Consider the following 22,274-nt stretch of genomic DNA (forward strand, 5'->3'; position numbering starts at 1 on the left):
GATGAATTGGAACGCCAACTACGAGCCAGGCCTAATTGCCTAAAATCAGTGCCCGACCTCACTAATGCTCTTGTGGCTGAATGGAAGCACGTCCCCCACAGCAATGTTCCCGACATCTAGTGCAAAGCCTTCCCAGAAGAGTGGAGGCTGTTATAGCAAAAGGGGACCAACTCCATGATTTTGGAATGAGATGTTTGACGAGCAGTTGCCCACATTGTTCTGGTCATGTGTGTTTTAGTTATAAAATAAACTAGTTAGAAAATTATAGGCTGAACATTTACTTAACCCTCTGAAGTTATTCATTTCACTTCTTGGATGTCCTGTTCATATAGGGCAATGACGTGAATAACCGATACTTTAATGCTAGCTAATACTGTACATTTGTCATTTAGCAGACACTCTTATCCAGAGCGACTTACAGTAGTGAATGCATACATTTCTTCTCATACTGGCCCCCCCGTGGGAATCGAACCCACAACAACCCTGGCGTTGCAAACACCATCCTCTACCAACTGAGCCACCATTTTCATACAAGTTACTTCCCTGCCTCCAAATATTGGCATGACGTACCCTAACCATTAATAGATCATAGTCTGGCCCTAAAAGATCAGATGGCAGCAAATGACGAAGAGCATGTCATTTATTTTACAGGATGATAGAATGCATGAAGCAAACAACGCAATGATTTAGTGAAATGTGAAGATGTAGATTCAGTAAAGGGGTCTTTCATCCCTCAGTGGCCTGGAACAATTCTTCAGCCTCAGAGTAGCATGGTTCTGATTGTGGACTCTGCTGAACTCCTGTATATATTGGAATGACATGTTGATGTCTATAGAGAATGAAAGCTGCCATATAAAGACAAATCCACAAAGGAAATACTGACAGATTTGATTCCACAGTCCAAGTCCTCCAATCAGAGTTAGGATGCTAATATTTGTAAACTCTTTCAATTGTGTTCTGTGGGTGTCACTGAGTAAGCTGATGCCCCATATCATGGACCCAAGAGCCATAGGCATTAAAAAGGCCTTGCCTGTGTAAACTAACCCCACAACCCCCTTAACGGCTGTCCAACTTTTGTCAGAGTGATTAGAGGGACAATAGAGTGCTGAGTACCAGGCTACTAATGACCATCACCAGCATCAGAGCTTGGAGAAGCCTAACTACTACATGGTCACGTGGAATTTGACTGTCTTCATGTCCTGTAACCGCCGCTGTGGTGGTAATACAGTCCTACTCCTTCCTCTATTTCCCAGAAATGGACTGGTTCAGATAAATTGTTCAGCATATCACACCAACAATAAAGTAAGTAAATACAGTTTAATCTCTGGATTCCGTCATGTATTTATTTGTATGGAATGTGAATCAGTTCCTGTAGAACAGTAAAGACAACTGTCAGTCTTCTACATCTTTAGTTCCAACACCTTTCATCTACAATTAGACACATCAAGAACCAGCTGCAAGAAGTAACATTTAGTGAATGATTATATACACACACCTTGGGGGAACAGTTGCTAGCAGTTGATAGCAGTGCCTGGTGGGGTCTCTGTACCCTGGATCTTCTGTCCGTAGCTGGTCACACACCAACAGTAACCTACCAGAAAGACATGTTGCATATACAATATATACACATTGAATTATCACATTCAAGTGAATTTCGTGTGCATGTGCGTCACTGTTAACCTGTAGAGCCCGAACATTGCTCAGGGGTGTATTGTCCATTGTCGTCACACGTGGGGACGTAGGCTCCAGGTGGGCCATGTTTAGCGGCATCTCTAGCATCCTCACAGGGTCGTATCATAGCATCTGGACACAGGTAACATACATTGTAATGTAGACATCACATTACAGGAAAATGTACGGACAGAATATACATTTCTGGAATCTTGGGTTGCGTCCCATATGGGCCCTGGTCAGAAGAAGTTCATACGGAATAGGGTTCCGTTTCAGATGCAACCTAAATATTGAAGTTCTGCTACTTGTTTAAAAGCCCTGTGCAGTCAATTCTGTTTCTGTGTTCCATATAACAGCTGATGATACTAAGACTGGAAATTGTATCAGTGTTATTTCCTGATAGTTGCTAAACAAACCTATCGTAAATCCAGTTGAATGATCAAACCATTCATATCAGTATACCTCAGTCCAGCATCTAGACGCCAATATACATCTCTGGAAGTAGAGGAGTGGCAGGTAGCCTAGCAGTTAGAGAGTTGGGCCAGTAGGTCAAGTCAGTGAGCTGACAAGTTCATATATCCGTCTATGTTCCCTTCAGCAAGGCACAACCTTCATTTCTCCAGTGTCAAGGTTGATAATGGCTGACCCCTCATAGGGTGTCCCATGGAGAACCGGTTATGAATATTAACGCATTTCCAATTCACACCTGCGTATTAATACCTACATGTGTGTGAAGTAGGACAGAGCAACACCAACTAATGTTTATATTAAAATGTGGTGAGTAGGTGTGAGCTACGTCACTCTTACCTCCCAGAGCAAAAGCTGTGCTGACAAGCAGAATGATGGTCAATATCGCCATGGTGATAGTCTCCTGAGAGAGAGACCAAGAGCGAGATTAGTTGAGCATTTTAAATCTGGAATGGCTGTGGGTACTAGAGGAGAGGTTAAGGAAACCCACTGTTACTGTCAAAACTTAATCAACTGCCAAAGCAGAATTTTCTAAACCCAGTACTGAGGACCCCAAGAACCAAGTATGGGCAACACGGTGCTACTAGTCTTCTGCCAAAACGCATGTATCATTTCTTCAACCACACAATAGATTAGCCTGGCACACAGGAATATGCATCCTTCCCAAATGGCTCCTCACTCCTTATGTAGTGAACTACCTTTGATGAGGGCCTACAATGCACTACATAGGGAATGGGAAGCATTATAGATATTGTCAGAGACTACCCATTTACTGCAAAGGTACGGATAAGTCTATGCTCTTAAATTCAGGGGGCCGCTCCACAAAATGGCACAACTATATAGTGCACTACTTTTGACAAGGGCCACATAACATTAAGGTAGAATTTGAGATGCAGATCGTCTATTAAATAACGATGCACTCTCACAAGGGATTCACTGGGTGTCTCTGAGTTACGGTCTACTTCTTCCAACAGGACCTGTCACAGGTGTGACTAGTTGCCTCATTAACCCAATGAGCGGTCCCGTTGTCGGGCCGTTAGTTAGTGGTGTAAAGAACTTATTTAAAAATACTTTAAAGTAGTACTTAAGTCATTTTTTGGGTGTCTCTTTACTATTTATATTTTTGACAACTTTCACTTTACATTATTTTCAATGAGGTACCTGCTAGCAGCATGGGTCCCACCTCTGAAGAGCCATCCATAATGCACTAGATGGTTCTAGTAAGTCACCATTTACAGCACTGATCAATAACTAAATCTAGTTTATACACTACCCATCCAAATATGGCTGCCAATGTTTTGTTCTGGCTTTGCACATCCATGTTTCCTCTACTTCCGTTCTGGCCCAGCACAGTGCCCATATGGTGAGGTGGATTGGCTAGATAACTGAGTACAACATGGAATCCATTTTTGATTTGAAAGTAAAAATAGCATTTCATCGTTTCTAGTTCACTGAGACGCAGTGCAAATGGCAACCAATCAGAACAGTCTACAGGATTATAGATGTAAGACATTCTGCTAGCAGGTAACATCATTGGATCTTGTCTCATCTCACAAGCTGTAACAATTTCCTTACACTTAAATTAAAGGTTTAATACTGGACTAGCAACACCATAACAATACACAAGTTAGGATGAACAGGATATTATGCCACAATGCAGGAAATGAAAATCAGAGCCGTTTCAATAGCAGGAACTTACTTTAGCCAACCAACAGGCCCAATAAAGGAACGGGGACACCACAAACTCTGAGCAACCCCAGACAAAACAAGCTGCTTATATACCAAAGGAATGGAAGAGGAATTGGTGATTAGCAGAGTGAGTTCAGGTGTGGTGAGTTAGCAGGAGAGGGGCGTGTCCAGAGGGTAATTGGGAGTTTGTGGAATTAGCATTATCCTTCAAAACAAGTGCAGGGCCACATATTCACTATTGGCTCTGGTCAAAAGTAGTGCACTTCATAGGCAATTGAGGGCTATTCGAGATACGGTCACATACAGTATTAGATGAACAGATGTAGAAATCTCACTTTCTGAAATCCTGCCTGTGAGTTGAGTTCTAAGTCTCCCTCCTCTCCTTTTTAAGGACCCATCCAGTCAGACCCCTCCCTCGAGTTATGTGAGGAGGTTGGTGGAGATGGCGGAAACAAAAGTGTCGTTTGAAGTTGAAAGCAGATTGAGTACAGTTAGCGAGAATTGAGTCTGATTAGTCGTTGTTTGTTGGGGTACGTGATGTCATCACATAACTATAAAAGCAAAGTGTTTTATTTTTACTTTTATTATGCCCACTGCATGCAATATTTTTTTTATATCCAAAAAAACACGTATACAAAACACAGGGCTGAAACCTGAGTACCTCGAATAAATACACGGGACAAGACTCGTAATCATCTATGCACAATACAAGCGACACAAAAGCTAACACAACAAGGCACAGGTACTCACACGACCAACTACCAATGGACATTGGAACAATAAATCAATTGAGAACAAAGGGCAAACTTATACAATTACTAATCAGGGGAGAATATGGGGACCAGGTGTGAGTAATGACAGTTCAGTTCCTAGAGGCCGGTGACGTAGAACTCCGAAACTGGTGCACAGAAAGAGCAACAGTACCGGAGGGATCCGTGACAGAGAGGTTAAGGAAACCCTGTGTTAGCTGCAAAAATGATGCAACTGGTAAGGCAGCATTTTCTCAACTCGGTCCTGGTCATCCCAGGTATCATCTCTTCAACCACAGACAATAGATTCTCCTAGCACACAGGAACATGGATGCTTCCCAAATGGCTTCTTATCCCCTATGTAGTGCACTACTTTGGACCAGGACCCACAGTGAACTAAATAGAGAATAGCTCAGGGCCACAAAGCTAATATGGACCCTTGTCTAAAGTAGCTCACTACATAGGGAATAGGAGGTCAGTTGGGACGCAGACAGGGACAGTATTAGATGAAGAGATGTAAAAATCTCACCTTCTGAAGTCTTCAGTTGTAGCTTCACTTCTTCAGAGGTCTTCACTGGGTCTCTCTCTGTCCTGCCTGTGAGTTGAGTTCTACCTCTCCCCCCTCTCCTTTTTAAGGACCCGTCCAGTCAGACTCCTCCCTCTTTTTTTCTCAATCTATCTCTCATCCTTCAAACCTCTGCATACTTTCTGTCCAGCCCAACACCTGCTGGACCTGTCCAACATCTACCGGTTTGACAGGGTTGGGGTCAATTCAAAGTGAAGGTATTCAACTTTTGTAACACATTCATGTGTTGCATATTGGGTCACAATATGGTTATGAAGATACTTAATTCTACCTAATTGAAGCTGAGGAAGATGTAGTCTGAAGTGCATTATAATGTCTTGGAAACACAATGACATTTCAGAATGAGATAAATAATGAGCAGGAAAACCTTTTGTCATCATTGTGATGTCACCAGATAGACTTTAGATGCAACTTTAACTATAAGCTCTGGAATGTTACATTCATTTTAATTAACTGCCAACCCTGCTGTCTGTCTTATTGACCTTTTGCCCCAGAATGTTGGGCATCTGATCGTAGAGCTCCAATGAATAGCAACTGTCGTCAAGTCCAACACCTTGGACAAGCTCATGTTTAAAACACATGAAATTCATTGAGATGATTACAAAAAGGTAGAGTTTTCATTGAAAAACAAATAGTTCAAAATGGCTAAATACTTACTTCTGTGATTCCTGAAATGACGTAGGACCAGCAGCATTCCTTTGTGAGGAGGAGAGAAGGTGGGAGAGGGTGAATAGCTAGCGTGCCTTTCCTTTGTGAGGGTCAAGCCTCTCTTTCACCAAACCTTGTCATCAAGGTGACTTTCTGTATTTCTGGAAGAACACGACAATGGATGAGTTATGTCCCAAATAGAACCCTGTTCCCTACATAGTGGACGAGTTGTGACCCTATTGGCCCTGGTCAAAAGAAGTGTACTATGTAGGGTATATCTTGCAATAGGATTATTGTGTAAGATGGTTCTTATTGTACCCCTGTGGCAAAATATGTTGTCTTAAAAATTTAATTTAAAAGAGTCCTACACCTTCCTTAATTTCCCAGAAATGGATGGGTTCAGATAAATTGTTCAGCATATCAAACCGACAATAAAGATGTCACGTCCTGACCAGTAAAGGGGTTATTTGTTATTGTAGTTTGGTCAGGACGTGGCAGAGGGTATTTGTTTAGAGTGTTTAGGGGTTTATTAGATTATGTGTTTATGTAGAGGGTATTGGTTTAGAGTGTTTCGGTGTTGTCGGATTGTGTGTAGGTTAGATCTAGGTGATATAGTTCTATCTGCAGTTTTGATTTGACCTTCAATTAGAGGCAGCTGTTCCTCATTGCCTCTGATTGAAGGTCCTATGTATAGGGGTAATTTAGAATGGGGTATTGTGGGTGCATAGCTTTGTGTTTAGCCTGCAATCCTGTTTGTCCATACGTTTTTTTTGTAAAAATGAGCACTCAACCCACTGGTCCACTATCTACGACGGTCGTGATAAAATGGACAGTTTAATCTCTGGATTTCTTCATTTATTTTTATGGAATGTGAATCAGTTCCTGTAGTACAATAAAGACAACTGTCAGTCTTTTCAACATCTTCTTTCCAACGGTTTTCATCTACGCTCACATCTACAATTACAGACAGAAACAGCATTCAGAATCTGCTGTAAAGAATTAACATTTAGTGAATGAGTGAATGTGTGTGTGTACTTAGGTGAAACAGTTGATCTTGGTGGAGTATTAGTACCCTGGATCTTCTGTCCAGTAGCGGTCACACACCAACAGTAACCTACCAGAAATGGACATGTTAAAAACATGTTACATATAAACTCAGCAAAAAAAGAAACGTCCTCTCACTGTCAAATGCGTTTATTTTCAGCAAACTCAACATGTGTAAATATTTGTATGAACATAAGATTCAACAACAGAGACATAAACGGAACAAGTTCCACAGACATGTGATTAGCAGAAATGGAATAATGTGTCCCTGAACAAAGGGGGGGGGGGGTCAAAATCAAAAGAAACAGTCAGTATCTGGTGTGGCCACCAGCTGCATTAAGAAATGCAGTGCATCTCCTCCTCATGGACTGCACCAGATTTGCTCGTTCTTGCTGTGAGATGTTACCCCACTCTTCCACCAAAGCACTCGCAAGATTCCGGACATTTCTGGGGGGAATGGCCCTAGCCCTCACCCTCCGATCCAACAGGTCCCAGACGTGCTCAATAGGATTGAGACCCGGCTCTTCGCTGGCCATGGCAGAATACTGACATGTGATTGTATCCCAAATAGCCCTCTATTCCCTATGAAATTCACTACTTTTGACCAGAGCCCATAGTGAATATGTTGCCCTGGACAAATGTAGTGCACTTGTTTTAAAGGCTAATGCTAATTCCACAAACTCCCAATTACCCTCTGGACACGCCCCTCTCCTGCTAACTCACCACACCTGAACTCACTCTGCTAATCACCAATTCCTCTTCCGTTCTTCTGGTATAAAAGCAGCTTGTTCTACCTGGGTTTGTTCTGCATTTGTGCTGTCCCAGTTCCTTTACTGGTATTGTTGTTGGTTGGCTAAAGTACGTTCCTGCTATTGAAACATTTAAAGGGTTTTAATTTCCTGCATAGTGGCATAATATCCTGTTCATCCTAGCTTGTGTAGCGTTATGGTGTTGCTAGCCCAGTATTAGACCTTAAATTTAACCCCTACTCAACAGCCAGTGGAATCCCGTGGCGCGTTATTCAAATACCTTAGAAATGCTATTACTTCAATTACTCAAACATATGACTATTTTACAGCATTTTAAAGACAAGACTCTCGTTAATCTAACCACACTGTCCGATTTCAAAAAGGCTTTACGACAAAAGCTAAACATTAGATTATGTCAGCAGAGTACCCAGCCAGAAATAATCAGACACCCATTTTTCAAGCTAGCATATCAAATCAAATGTATTTATATAGCCCTTCGTACATCAGCTGATATCTCAAAGTGCTGTACAGAAACCCAGCCTAAAACCCCAAACAGCAAGCAAAGCATGTGAAAGAAGCACGGTGGCTAGGAAAAACTCCCTAGGAAAACCTCCCTAGAAAGGCCAAAAACCTAGGAAGAAACCTAGAGAGGAACCAGGCTATGAGGGGTGGCCAGTCCTCTTCTGGCTGTGCAGGGTGGATATTATAACAGAACATGGTCAAGATGTTAAAATGTTAAAATGTTCATAAATGACCAGCATGGTCAAATAATAATAATCATAGTAGTTGTCGAGGGTGCAACAAGCACGTCCGGTGAACAGGTCAGGGTTCCATAGCATATTTAAATTCACACAGGACACCGGATAAGACAAGAGAAATACTCCAGATGTAACAGACTGACCCTAGCCCCCCCGACACATAAACTACTGCAGCATAAATACTGGAGGCTGAGACAGGAGGGATCAGAAGACACTGTGGCCCCATCCGATTATACCCCAGGACAGGGCCAAACAGGCAGGATATAACCCCACCCACTTTGCCAAAGCACAGCCCCCCACACCACTAGAGGGATGTCTCCAACCACCAACTTACCGTCCTAAGACAAGGCCGAGTATAGCCCACAACAATCACCGCCATGGCACAACCCAAGGGGGGGCGCCAACCCAGACAGGAAGACCACGTCAGTGACTCAACCCACTCAAGTGACGCACCCCTCCCATGGACGGCATGGAAGAACACCAGTAAGCCAGTGACTCAGCCCCTGTAAAAGGGTTAGAGGCAGAGAATCCCAGTGGAAAGAGGGGAACCGGCAAGGCAGAGACAGCAAGGGCGGTTCGTTGCTCCAGCCTTTCCGTTCACCTTCACACCCCTGGGCCAGACTATACTTAATTAATCATAGGACCTACTGAAGAGATAAGTCTTCAGTAAAGACTTAAAGGTTGAGACTGAGTCTGCGTCTCTCACATTAGGCAGACCATTCCATAAAAATGGAGCTCTATAGGAGAAAGCCCTACCTCCAGCCGTTTGCTTAGAAATTCTAGGGACAATTAGGAGGCCTGCGTCTTGTGACCGTAGCGTACGTGTAGGTATGTACGGCAGGACCAAATCGGAAAGATAGGTAGGAGCAAGCCCATGTAATGCTTTGTAGGTTAGCAGTAAAACCTTGAAATCAGCCCTTGCCTTAACAGGAAGGGAGGCTAGCACTGGAGTAATATGATCACATTTTTGGGTTCTAGTCAGGATTCTAGCAGCCGTATTTAGCACTAACTGAAGTTTGTTTAGTGCTTTATCCGGGTAGCCGGAAAGTAGAGCATTGCAGTAGCCCAGCCTAGAAGTAACAAAAGCATGGATCAATTTTTCTGCGTCATTTTTGGACAGAAAGTTTCTGATTTTTGCAATATTACGTAGATGGAAAAAAGCTGTCCTTGAAACAGTCTTGATATGTTCTTCAAAAGAGAGATCAGGGTCCAGAGTAACGCCGAGGTCCTTCACAGTTTTATTTGAGATGACTGTACAACCATCCAGATTAATTGTCAGATTCAACAGAAGATCTCTTTGTTTCTTGGGACCTAGAACAAGCATCTCTGTTTTGTCCGAGTTTAAAAGTAGAAAGTTTGCAGCCATCCACTTCTTTATGTCTGAAACACAGGCTTCTAGCGAGGGCAATTTTGGGGCTTCACCATGTTTCATTGAAATGTACAGCTGTGTGTCGTCCGCATAGCAGTGAAATTTAACATTATGTTTTCGAATGACATCCCCTAGAGGTAAAATATATAGTGAAAACAATAGTGGTCCTAAAACGGAACCTTGAGGAACACCGAAATTTACAATTGATTTGTCAGAGGACAAACCATTCACAGAGACAAACTGATATCTTTCCGACAGATAAGATCTAAACCAGGCCAGAACTTGTCCATGTAGACCAATTTGGGTTTCCAATCTCTCCAAAAGAATGTGGTGATCGATGGTATCAAAAGCGGCACTAAGATCTAGGAGCACGAGGACAGATGCAGAGCCTCGGTCTGACGTCATTAAAAAGTCATTTACCACCTTCACAAGTGCAGCCTCAGTGCTATGATGGGGCCTAAAACCAGACTGAAGCGTTTCATATACATTGTTTGTCTTCACGAAGGCATTGAGTTGCTGTGCAACAGCTTTTTCTAAAATTTTTGAGAGGAATGGAAGATTCGATATAGGCCGATAGTTTTTTATAATTTCTGGATCAAGATTCGGCTTTTTCAAGAGAGGCTTTATTACTGCCACTTTTAGTGAGCTTGGTACACATCCGGTGGATAGAGAGCCGTTTATTATGTTCAACATAGGGGGCCAAGCACAGGAAGCAGCTCTTTCAGTAGTTTAGTTGGAATAGGGTCCAGTATGCAGCTTGAGGGTTTGGAGGCCATGATTATTTTCATCATTGTGTCAAGAGATATAGTACTAAAACACTTTAGTATCTCCCTTGATCCTAGGTCCTGGCAGAGTTGTGTAGACTCAGGACAATGGAGCTTTGGAGTAATACCCAGATTTAAAGAGGAGTCTGTAATTTGCTTTCTAATGATTATGATCTTTTCCTCAAAGAAGTTCATACATTTATTACTGCTGAAGTGAAAGCCATCCTCCATTTGCGAAGGCTGCTTTTTAGTTAGCTTTGCGACAGTATCAAAAAGAAATTTCGAATTGTTCTTATTTTCCTCAATTAAGTTGGAAAAATAGGATGATCGAGCAGCAGTGAGGGCTCTTCGATACTGCACGGTACTGTCTTTCCAAGCTAGTCGGAAGACTTCCAGTTTGGTGTGGCGCCATTTCCGTTCCAATTTTCTGGAAGCTTGTTTCAGACCTCGTGTATTTTCTGTATACCAGGGAGCTAGTTTCTTATGACAGATGTTTCTAGTTTTTAGGGGTGCAACTGCATCTAGGGTATTGCGCAAGGTTAAATTGAGTTCCTCGGTTAGGTGGTTAACTGATTTTTGTCCTCTGACGTCCTTGGGTAGGCAGAGGCAGTCTGGAAGGGCATCAAGGAATCTTTGGGTTGTCTGAGAATTTATAGCACGACTTTTAATGCTCCTTGGTTGGGGTCTGAGCAGATTATTTGTTGCGATTGCAAGCGTAATAAAATGGTGGTCCGATAGTCCAGGATTATGAGGAAAAACATTAAGATCCACAACATTTATTCCATGGGACAAAACTAGGTCCAGAGTATGACTGTGGCAGTGAGTAGGTCCAGAGACATGTTGGACAAAACCCACTGAGTCGATGATGGCTCCGAAAGCCTTTTGGAGTGGGTCTGTGGACTTTTCCATGTGAATGTTAAAGTCACCAAAAATTTGAATATTATCTGCTATGACTACAAGATCCGATAGGAATTCAGGGAACTCAGTGAGGAACACTGCATATGGCCCAGGAGGCCTGTAAACAGTAGCTATAAAAAGTGAGTGAGTAGGCTGCATAGATTTCATGACTAGAAGCTCAAAAGACGAAAACGTCATAGTTTTTTTTTTTGTAAATTGAAATTTGCTATCGTAAATGTTAGCAACACCTCCGCCTTTGCCGGATGCACGGGGGTATGGTCACTAGTGTAACCAGGGGTGAGGCCTCATTTAACACAATAAATTCATCAGGCTTAAGCCATGTTTCAGTCAGGCCAATCACATCAAGATTATGATCAGTGATTAGTTCATTGACTATAACTGCCTTGGAAGTGAGGGATCTAACATTAAGTAACCCAATTTTGAGATGTGAGGTATCACAATCTCTTTCAATAATGGCAGGAATGGAGGAGGTCTTTATACTAGTGAGATTGCTAAAGCGAACACCGCCATTTTTAATTTTGCCCAACCTAGATCGAGGCACAGACACGGTCTCAATGGGGAAAGCTGAGCTGACTACGCTGACTGTGCTAGTGGCAGACTCCACTAAGCTGGCAGGCTGGCTAACAGCCTGCTGCCTGGCCTGCACCCTATTTCATTGTGGAGCTAGAGGAGTTAGTGCCCTGTCTATGTTCGTAGATAAGATGAGAGCACCCCTCCAGCTAGGATGGAGTCCGTCACTCCTCAACAGGCCAGGCTTGGTCCTGTTTGTGGGTGAGTCCCAGAAAGAGGGCCAATTATCTACAAATTCTATCTTTTGGGAGGGGCAGAAAACAGTTTTCAACCAGCGATTGAGTTGTGAGACTCTGCTGTAGAGCTCATCACTCCCCCTAACTGGGAGGGGGGCCAGAGACAATTAATCGATGCCGACACATCTTTCTAGCTGATTTACACGCTGAAGCTATGTTGCGCTTGGTGACCTCTGACTGTTTCATCCTAACATCGTTGGTGCCGACGTGGATAACAATATCTCTATACTCTCTACACTCGCCAGTTTTAGCTTTAGCCAGCACCATCTTTAGATTAGCCTTAACGTCGGTAGCCCTGCCCCCTGGTAAACAGTGTATGATCGCTGGATGATTAGTTTTAAGTCTAATACTGCAGGTAATGGAGTCGCCAATGACTAGGGTTTTCAATTTGTCAGAGATAATGGTGGGAGCCGTCGGCGTCTCATATAATGTCACATAAACCCAAACCACAGCTAAATGCAGCACTAACCTTTGATGATCTTCATCAGATGACAATCTTAGGACATTGTTATACAATACATGCATGTTTTGTTCAATCAAGTTCATATTTATATCAAAAACCAGCTTTTTACATTAGCATGTGACTAGCATGTGACTAGCATTCCCACCGAACACTTCCGGTGAATTTACTAAATTACTCACGATAAACGTTCACAAAAAACATAATTATTATAAGAATTATAGATACAGAACTCCTTTATGCACTCGCTATGTCCGATTTTAAAATAGCTTTTCGGTGAAAGCACATTTTGCAATATTCTAAGTAGATAGCCCAGCCATCACAGGCTAGCTATTTTGACACCAACCAAGTGTGGTACTCACCAAACAACGATTTACTATTAGAAAAGTTTGATTACCTTTGGTGTTCTTCGTCAGAATGCACTCCCAGGACTTCTACTTCAATAACAAATGTTGGTTTGGTCCCAAATAATCCATAGTTATATCCAAATAGCGGCGTTTTGTTCGTGCGTTCAAGACACTATCCGAAGGTTAAATAAGGGTCACGCGCCCGACGCGTTTCGTGACAAAAAAATTCTAAATATTCCATTACCGTACTTCGAAGCATGTCAACCGCTGTTTAAAATCAATTTTTATGCAATTTTTCTCGTAAAAAAAGCGATAATATTCCGACCGGGAATCTGCGTTTAGGTAAACAGACGAAAGAAAAATAAAGCATTCGGTCGACTCGGGCACGCGCCTAAGCCCATAGTACTCTGATCGGCCACTTCCCAAAAGCGATAAAGTGTTAAAGCCAGAGGCTGCCTCGATATCGTTCAGCTTTTTCCCGGGCTCTGAGAGCCTATGGGAGCCGTAGGAAGTGTCACGTTAGAGCAAAGATGCTCAGTCTTCAATAAAAAGAGCCAAGATGAAACACAACTTCTCAGACAGGCCACTTCCTGCATGGAATCTTCTCAGGTTTTGGCCTGCCATTTGAGTTCTGTTATACACCATTCAAACAGTTTTAGAAACTTGAGTGTTTTCTATCCAAAGCCAATAATTAGACGCATATTCTAGATACTGGGCAGGAGTAGTAACCAGATTAAATCGGGTACGTTTTTTATCCGGCCGTGTCAATACTGCCCCCTAGCCCTAACAGGTTAAGTGTATACACGTTGTGTAATTTGTTAGATATTACTGCGCTGTCGGAGCTAGAAGCACAAGCATTTTGCTACACCCACAACATCTGCATGTGACCAATAGTTAATCTGCAATTACATTTGCATTGATGTCAGTGATTAGAGGGCAATAAAGTGCTAAGTATAGTAGGCTACTAATGACCATCAGCAGCATCATAGCTTGGAAAAGCCTAATTACCATGACTAAGTGGTCACATGGAATTGACTGCCTTCATGACCACAGGTGTGGTGGTAATACGGTCACCATAGCCTTATTCCTTCCATTTCCCAGAAATGGACTGGTTCAGCATATAACACCAACAATAAAGGAAGTGAAGCAACAATTTTAGCTCTGGATTTATTCATATAGAATGTGAATCAACGCCCATAGTACTGTAAAGACAAGCATCAAAGTAATTCCAATGTTTTTGCAAAGTCTTCTCAACGTCTTGGTTCCAATGCCTCTCATCAGCGAGCGCCACTATAATTAAACAAAAAACAAATATTAACACTCAGAACAAGCTGCAAAGAATGAACATTTAGTGAATGAGTGTACCTGCATGCACATTTGACAGAAGCAGTGCCTGGTGGAGTCTCAGTACCCGGGATCTTTTGTCCAGTTCTGGTAACACACCAAGAGGAACCTACCAGAAGTGGACATGTTAAAAAGCTGTTGCATAAGTCTTATTTTGTTAGTCCCCATGAGGTCAAATGCTATTTCCAAGGGGGTTAAGGTTAGAATTAAGGTACGGTTTTTGTGTTAAGGGTAGGGGAAATAGGATTTTAAATGGGACTGAATTGTGTGTCCCCAAAAGGTTAGCTGTACAAGACTGGGTGAGCATTAACCTGTAGATCCCCAGTGTTGCTCAGGGGTGTATTCTCCCTGGCAGTCACACGTGGGGACGTAGACTCCAGGCGGGCCATTTATCACAGCATCTCTAGCACGCTCACAAGGGGTCTTGGGTCGTTTCATAGCATCTGGACACACAGGTAACATACATTGTAACGTAGACATAACATTCTGGAAGCTTGGGCTGCATGTGGAATCTTGGGTTGCCTCGCGTGTGGGACCCTTCTCAGTAGTTGATACGGAATAGAGTTCCATTTCAGATGCAACCTAGTGACTTCCTGGCTAAAAATTGAAATTCTGCTACTTGTTTAAAGGGCCCACACAGTCAAAATTCAGTTTCTGTGATTGTATCATATTGTGTAACTGTAAAAGTGGGGGTAAATTGTATCAGTGTCACTTCTTGATAGTTGCTAGACAAGCCAGTCATACATAAAGTTGAATGATTAAACCAATCATATTAGAACACCTCAGTCCAGCATCTAGACACCGATATACATCTCTGGAACTAGAGGAGTGGCAGGTAGCCTTGCCGTTAGAGCGTTGGGCCAGTAGTTCATATCAGTGTACTGACAAGTTGATATATCCAGCTATGTTCCCTTCAGCAATGCACAACCTTGATTATTCCAGTGTCAGAGGGTGTCCCATGGAGAACCGTTATGAAAACATTTCCAAGTCACACCTGCATGTGTGAAATAGGGCAGAGCAACACCCACTAATGTTTATTAAAATGCAGGTGTGAGGTATGTAACTCCTACCTCCCAGAGCAAAAACCGTGCTGACAAGCAGAATGATGGTCAATGTCGCCATGATGAGAGGTCTCCTGAGAGAGAGAGAGAGGATTAGTTGAGAATTTTAATCAGCTGTGATAGTACTGGAATATTCCAAGTCAGTGGAATGGCTGTTGGAACTAGAGGAGAGGTTAAGGAAACCCTGTGTTAATTACAACACTTAAGCAACTGCTAAGGCAGCCTTTCCTAAATCCAGTCCTGAGGACCCCAAGAACCCAGTATTGGCAACACGGTGCTACTAGTCTTCTGCCAAAACTCAGGTATCAGCTCTTCAACCACATACAATAGATAAGCCTGGCACACAGGAATATGTATTCTTCACAAATGGCTCCTCATTTCTTATGTAGTGAACCATCTTTGACGAGGGCCCATAATGCACTACATAGGGATTGGGAAGCAGCCTAGATCTAGTCAGAGACTACCCATTTACAACAAAGGTAACCATTAGTCTATGCTCTTAAATGCAGGGGGGTCACTCCACAAAATGGCACCCTATATAGTGCACTACATTTGACCAGGGCCACATAAGATTAAGGTGCCATTTGAGATGCAGATAGTCTATTAAATAATGACACAATCTCACCTTCTGCACTCTTCCAAGGGATTCACTGGGAGTCTCTCTCTTTGATGTCTGTGAGTTATGGTCTACCTCTTCTACCTCTCATTTTAAAGGACCTGTCACAGGTGTGACTAGTTGCCTCATTAACCCAACGAGAGATCCCGATGTCGGGCCATTAGCCGGTGGTGTAAACAACTTAAGTAGAAATACTTTAAAGTAGTACTTAAGTCATTTTTTGGGGGTATCTTTACTTTACTATTTATATTTTTGACAACTTTCACTTAACTACATTCCTAAAGAAAATAATGTACTTTTTACTCCATACATTTTCCCTGACAGCCAAAAGTACTCATTACATTTTGAATGATTAGCAGGACAGAAAAATGGTCCTTTTCACGCACTTATCAAGAGAATGTCCATGGTCATCCCTGCTGCCTCTTACCTGTCAGACTCACTAAACACAAATGCTTTGTTTGTAAATTGTGACTGAGTGTTGGAGTATGCCCCTGGCTATCCGTAATTACATTTAAAAAAACAAGAAAAGGAATTTGAAATGATGTATACTTTTGCTTTGATACTCAAGTATATTTGATCAAATATATTTAATGTTGATACTTCAGTATATTTAAAACTGAATAATTTTAAACCTTTGCTCAAGTAATATTTTACTGGGTGACTTATACTTTTACTTGAGTAATTTTCTCTGAAGGTATCTTCATAGGCAGTAAAGAGAGTAGTAGAGGAAGATGACTCCAGTATCGAGGGATCCTGAGAGGCTCCCTGTGAGTATGCCGTTGCCAATAGAGAGTGATAGGAATAAAATGTGTTTCAGTAAGGTTGGTTTATTAGCATTCATAGCCATGGTTATCAACTGAACCACAGAAATGGAACATAAATCACAGAAAATAGATGTTGTGGTGGCAGCTGCAGAAAACTCGTTGGGTTATGAGATTTTACAGCTGAAGTGTTACAAGGTGTGATGAACGATAGTGTCCCGTTCTCCCAGGCTGCCGGCCTGCTGTAGGATCAGATTGGGCCAAGTAGTGAAATAGTGGTGAGGTTTTGATGGGTCTAGGATCACACACAAGCACGAGTGCACGCACACACACACACACACATACTAAAATTGGAGAATTTAGTTAACCTCGGGATCGGTGTCCCCCATGCGGGACGGTTGAGCTCATGTAGGCTTATGTGATTAGCATGAGGTTGTAAGTAACAAGAACATTTCCCAGGACATAGACATGTCTTATTCGGTCAGAAAGCTTAACTTCTTGTTAATCAAACTGCACTGTCCAATTTACAGTAGCTATTACAGTGAAAAAATGCCATGCTATTGTTTGAGGAGAGTGTACAGTTATCTACTTGAAAATGTATATATTGATCAATTAGGCAGACTTGATACAACATTTTGAATAGAAATGCAAAACTTGCCATCTAGTAGCCAAAATACTAATTGCGCCTAGAGTCCTAAGTCAGATAATGTTCATTAACCTGTTAGGTCTAGGGGGCAGTATTGACACGGCTGGATAAAAAACATACCCGATTTAATCTGGTTACCACTCCTACCCAGTAACTAGCATATGCATATACTTATTACATATGGATAGAAAACACCCTAAATTTTCTAAAACTGTTTGAATGGTGTCTGTGAGTATAACAGAACTCAAATGGCAGGTCAAAACCTGAGAGATTCCTTTACAGGAAGTGGCCTGTCTGAGCATTTCTTGAACTTCTTTTCCATCTCTATCATTTACTAAGGATCTCTGCTCTAACGTGACACTTCCCACGTCGTCCATAGGCGCTCAGAGCCCGGGAAAAAACAGAATGTCGTCATTCCAGCCCCAGGCTGAAACACATTATCGCCTTTCTCAAGTGGCCGATCAAGGGACACTAGCTTATGCGCGTGACCCCGACCGCCCCCGCCTTTGGGATTTTTTTCCTCTGTTTGCCGAAAAGGAGATTCCCTGTCGGAATATTATCGCTTTTCTACGAGAAAAGTGTCGTAAAAATTGATTTTAAACAGCGGTTGACATGCTTCGAAGTACGGTAATGGAATATTTAGAATTTTATTGTCACGAATTGCGCCATGCGCGTGACACTTCTTTACTATTTCGGATAGTGTCTGGAACGCACGAACAAAACGCCGCTATTCGGATATAACGATGGATTATTTTGGACCAAACCAACATTTGTTATTGAAGTAGCAGTCCTGGGTGTGTATTCTGACGAAGACAACAAAAGGTAATCAAACTTTTATAATAGTAAATATGATTATGGTGAGTGCTAAACTTGCCGGGTGTCTAAATAGCGAGCCCGTGAAGCCTGGGCTATGTACTTAGAATATTGCAAAATGTGCTTTCACCAAAAAGCTATTTTAAAATCGGACATATCGAGTGCATAGAGGAGGTCTGTATCTATAATTCTTAAAATAATTGTTATGCTTTTTGTGAACGTTTACCATGAGTAATTTAGTAAAATGTTAGCGAATTCCCCGGAAGTTTGCGGGGGGTATGCTAGTTCTGAACGTCACATGCTAATGTAAAAAGCTGGTTTTTGATATAAATATGAACTTGATTGAACAAAACATGCATGTATTGTATAACATAATGTCCTAGGGTTGTCATCTGATGAAGATCATCAAAGGTGAGTGCTGCATTTAGCTGTCTTCTGGGTTTTGGTGACATTATATGCTGGCTTGAAAAATGGGTGTCTGATTATTTCTGGCTTGGTACTCTGCTGACATAATCTAATGTTTTGCTTTCGTTGTAAAGCCTTTTTGAAATCGGACAGTGTGGTTAGATTAACGAGAGTCTTGTCTTTAAATAGCTGTAAAATAGTCATATGTTTGAGAAATTGAAGTAATAGGATTTTTAAGGTTTTGAAAATCGCGCCACAGGCTTCAAGTGGCTGTTACGTAGGTGGGACGAATTCGTCCCGCCTAGCCCAGAGAGGTTAACCTCTTGGGGCTAGGTGGGACGCTAGCGTGCCACCTGTGGTGCACTCCATCAACAGCAGGTGCATTTCAAGAGCGGCAAATTTGAATCCAAATAAATGTCAAAATTCAAATTTTTCAAAAATACAACTATGTTACACCATTTGAAAGATAAACATCTCCTTAATCTAACCACGTTTTACGATTTCAAAAAGGTTTTACGGCGAAAGCATAAATTTAGAGTATGTTAGGACAGTACATTTACAAGAGTTGTGTGTAATGTTTTGTCAAGTCAAAGACAGGGTCACCAAAACCATAAAACCAGCTAAAATGATACACTAACCTTTTACAATCTCCATCAGATGACACTCCTAGGACATTATGTTAGACAATGCATGCATTTTTAGTTCTATCAAGTTCATATTTATATACAAAAACAGCGTTTTACTATGGCATTGATGTTGAGGAAATCGTTTCCCTCCAATAACCGGCAGTCAAGTCAGCGTCAGAAATTAAATAATTAAAATTAGAAAACATTGGTAAAATATTATATTGTCATTTAAAGAATTATAGATTTACATCTTTTGAACGCAATCAACTTGCCAGATTTAAAAATAACCTTACTGGGAAATCACACTTTGCAATAATCTGAGCACTGTGCCCAGAAAAATACGCGTTGCGATACAGACTAGACGTCATGTTGGGGAGATCTAAAATCGAAAATACTATGTAAATAATCCATTACCTTTGATTCTCTTCATCAGATGTCACTTCCAGGTATCACAGGTCCATAACGAATGTAGTTTTGTTCAAAAAAGCTCATCATTTATGTCCAAAAATCTCCGTCTCGTTAGCACATGATGTAAGCCAGCCGGACTTCTCGTCATGAACGAGGGGAAAAAATATATTTCCGTTCGTTCAAACATGTCAAACGTTGTATAGCATAAATCATTAGGGCCTTTTTTAACCAGAACATGAATAATATTCAAGGTGGACGAATGCATAGCCTTTTATAACGTATTGGAACGAGGGTACCCAACATGAAGTAGCGCCAGGTGTCTAATGGGACATCACCGTTCCATGGCTCTTGTTCGGTCAGATCTCCCTCCAGAAGACTCAAAACACTTTGTAAAGGCTGGTGACATCTAGTGGAAGCAATAGGAAGTGCCAAAATATTCCTAAACCCCTGTGTTTTTCAATGGGAGAGGTTTAAAGTCAATACAACACATCAGGTATCCACTTCCTGTCAGAAAATGTCTCAGGGTTTTGCCTGCCAAATGAGTTCTGTTATACTCACAGACACCATTCAAACAGTTTTGGAAACTTTAGAGTGTTTTCTATCCATATATAATAAGTATATGCATATTCTAGTTACTGGGTAGGATTAGTAACCAGATTAAATCGGGTACATTTTTTTTATCCAGACGTGCAAATGCTGCCCCCTAGACCCAACAGGTTAAACAATGGATGAGCTTTTCTTAGTAATCTACTTGAGAACCATATAGGGTTCAAGTAAAACCTTTGAATGAGTGAAGCTTTTAGAGAGAGGTTTAGTGCTTTTATGTTTAATAATCTCAACCCACCCAATTCATATTCATTATATAGATGGGCACATTCTATTTTGAAATTCATTGTGTAGAGCTTATTTATATCTCTTGTGATATGAATACTGAGTATGTCTACTTCACCATCAGCCCATTTTATGGGTAAACTGCAGGATAATGTAAAAGTCGAATTTTTGAAGGATTCAATACATAATATTGAACACTTATCATAATTAGGTTTATGTCCAGAGAGTACAGAAAAGTTATCTAGATCTTCAATGACACATTGCAGAGATCTAGCTTGCGGACTTAATTTAAAACTTGAGCCATCGAAATACATGGACACCTTTGTTTTAAACCTTGGATATCTAATCCTCTAATGTTGTTATTAATGGATCTGATTTTCATAGCTAACATTTCGATGGCCATAACGAATAGATATGGTGACCACGGACACCCTTGTTTAATTCCTCTTGACAATTCGAAACTCTCTGAGAAGTAGCCGTTATTTTACTATTTTACACCTGGGGTTGCTATACATAATTTTTACCCATTTTATAAGAGAATTGCCGAAATTGAAAAAATCCAGGCATTTATAAATAAAATACAGTTTTACTTTATCAAATGCCTTTTCAAAATCCGCTATAAATACCATTCCTGGCTTGTTATACGTTTCATGATGTTCTATTATGTCTAGTAGTTGTCGTATATAATCTCCAATGTATCGTCCATGTAAAAAAAAACTGTCTGATCATGATGAACAATACCAGGTAAAACCCTTTAAATTCTGAGTGCTATGCATTTTGCTAGTATTTTTACATCACAACATTGAAGTGTAAGGGGCCTCCAGTTTTTTAGATAGACTGGGTCTTTATATTTGCCATCTGGGTAGTGTTTTAATAATAGAGAAATCAGACCTTCCTGCTGAATACCTGACAAACTACCATTTCTATAGGAGTAGTTAAAACAAATCTAACAATGGAGCTTTTAGTATATAACAAAAAAAACTTGATATACCTCTACCGGTATGCCATCAAGCCCTGGGATTTTCCCAGACTGAAAGGATTTAATAGTTTCAAAACGTTTTTCTTCTGTAATTTGGTCTTCGCACTGATCTTTCTGTACATTTGTTAATTTTCCAGTTTTTATATTATTTGGAAAGAATTGCTTACCATAATACGGAATTTTTTTTAAATTAAATGTACGAAATTCACTACTGTAAGTGGCTCTGGATAAGAGCATCTGCTAAATGTTCAAATTTAAATGTAAATGTATAATCTTCATTCAGTGGGAAAGGATGAGACGGAAAAGTGAACATCTGCCTAAAATAATTAGCTTCCTCTTCTAAAATATCATTGGGAGAATCATAGATGACTCCGTCTTCAGTAACGATTTTATGCAAATCATTTTTGTTAGCGTTCCTGTATGGGAGATTCAGGAATAATTGCTGCATTTTTCTCCATATTCCATACAGTTTGCTTTATTTTTGTAATAGATTACATTAGATTGTTCTTGAATAAGTTCCACATGTTCGATTTGTTTTTTCTCTAACTTATTTTGTATCTCTGTAGTATATTTTTTTATTGCTATCTACCTGTACTATTAGTTCATGGATTTCCCTTGTTAGTCTTGTCTCTTTAGCCAGAAACTGTTTTTTATGGGTGGTGGTCCCCAACAACAAGATATGGGTGGTCCCCAGTCCACCTGGCCATGCTGCTGCTCCAGTTTCAACTGTTCTGCTGCGGCTATCGAGCCCTGACCTG

At 41.2% G+C, this 22,274-nt stretch overlaps 2 protein-coding genes across 4 annotated transcripts; both read right to left on the minus strand.

Annotated features, from left to right (window-relative positions):
• Positions 1-622: 622 nt before the first annotated feature.
• On the minus strand, positions 623-5,199 carry LOC123728776 (equistatin-like). 3 transcript variants are annotated; one of them, XM_045701702.1, is made up of 5 exons: positions 5,107-5,199; positions 2,479-2,542; positions 1,681-1,803; positions 1,496-1,591; positions 623-800 (listed from the first exon to the last, which is right to left on the minus strand). In XM_045701702.1, the coding sequence occupies exons 2-4, from the start codon at positions 2,528-2,530 to the stop codon at positions 1,512-1,514; spliced, it is 255 nt and encodes an 84-aa protein (XP_045557658.1). In that variant the 5' UTR covers positions 2,531-2,542; positions 5,107-5,199; the 3' UTR covers positions 623-800; positions 1,496-1,511. The 3 variants fall into 3 exon arrangements, with proteins under 3 accessions (XP_045557658.1, XP_045557657.1, XP_045557656.1); XM_045701701.1 differs by lacking the exon at positions 623-800 and adding an exon at positions 1,304-1,369; XM_045701700.1 differs by lacking the exons at positions 623-800; positions 5,107-5,199 and adding exons at positions 1,304-1,369; positions 3,839-3,867.
• An 8,980-nt stretch (positions 5,200-14,179) lies between these two features.
• LOC106597483 (saxiphilin-like) lies at positions 14,180-16,156 on the minus strand. The gene is made up of 5 exons (XM_045701698.1): positions 16,057-16,156; positions 15,441-15,505; positions 14,682-14,813; positions 14,392-14,479; positions 14,180-14,316 (listed from the first exon to the last, which is right to left on the minus strand). The coding sequence occupies exons 2-5, from the start codon at positions 15,490-15,492 to the stop codon at positions 14,304-14,306; spliced, it is 285 nt and encodes a 94-aa protein (XP_045557654.1). The 5' UTR covers positions 15,493-15,505; positions 16,057-16,156; the 3' UTR covers positions 14,180-14,303.
• Between the last annotated feature and the right edge of the window lie 6,118 nt (positions 16,157-22,274).

This window comes from Salmo salar, chromosome ssa18 (assembly GCF_905237065.1).
Source record: "Salmo salar chromosome ssa18, Ssal_v3.1, whole genome shotgun sequence".
Taxonomy (NCBI): Eukaryota; Metazoa; Chordata; class Actinopteri; order Salmoniformes; family Salmonidae; genus Salmo; species Salmo salar.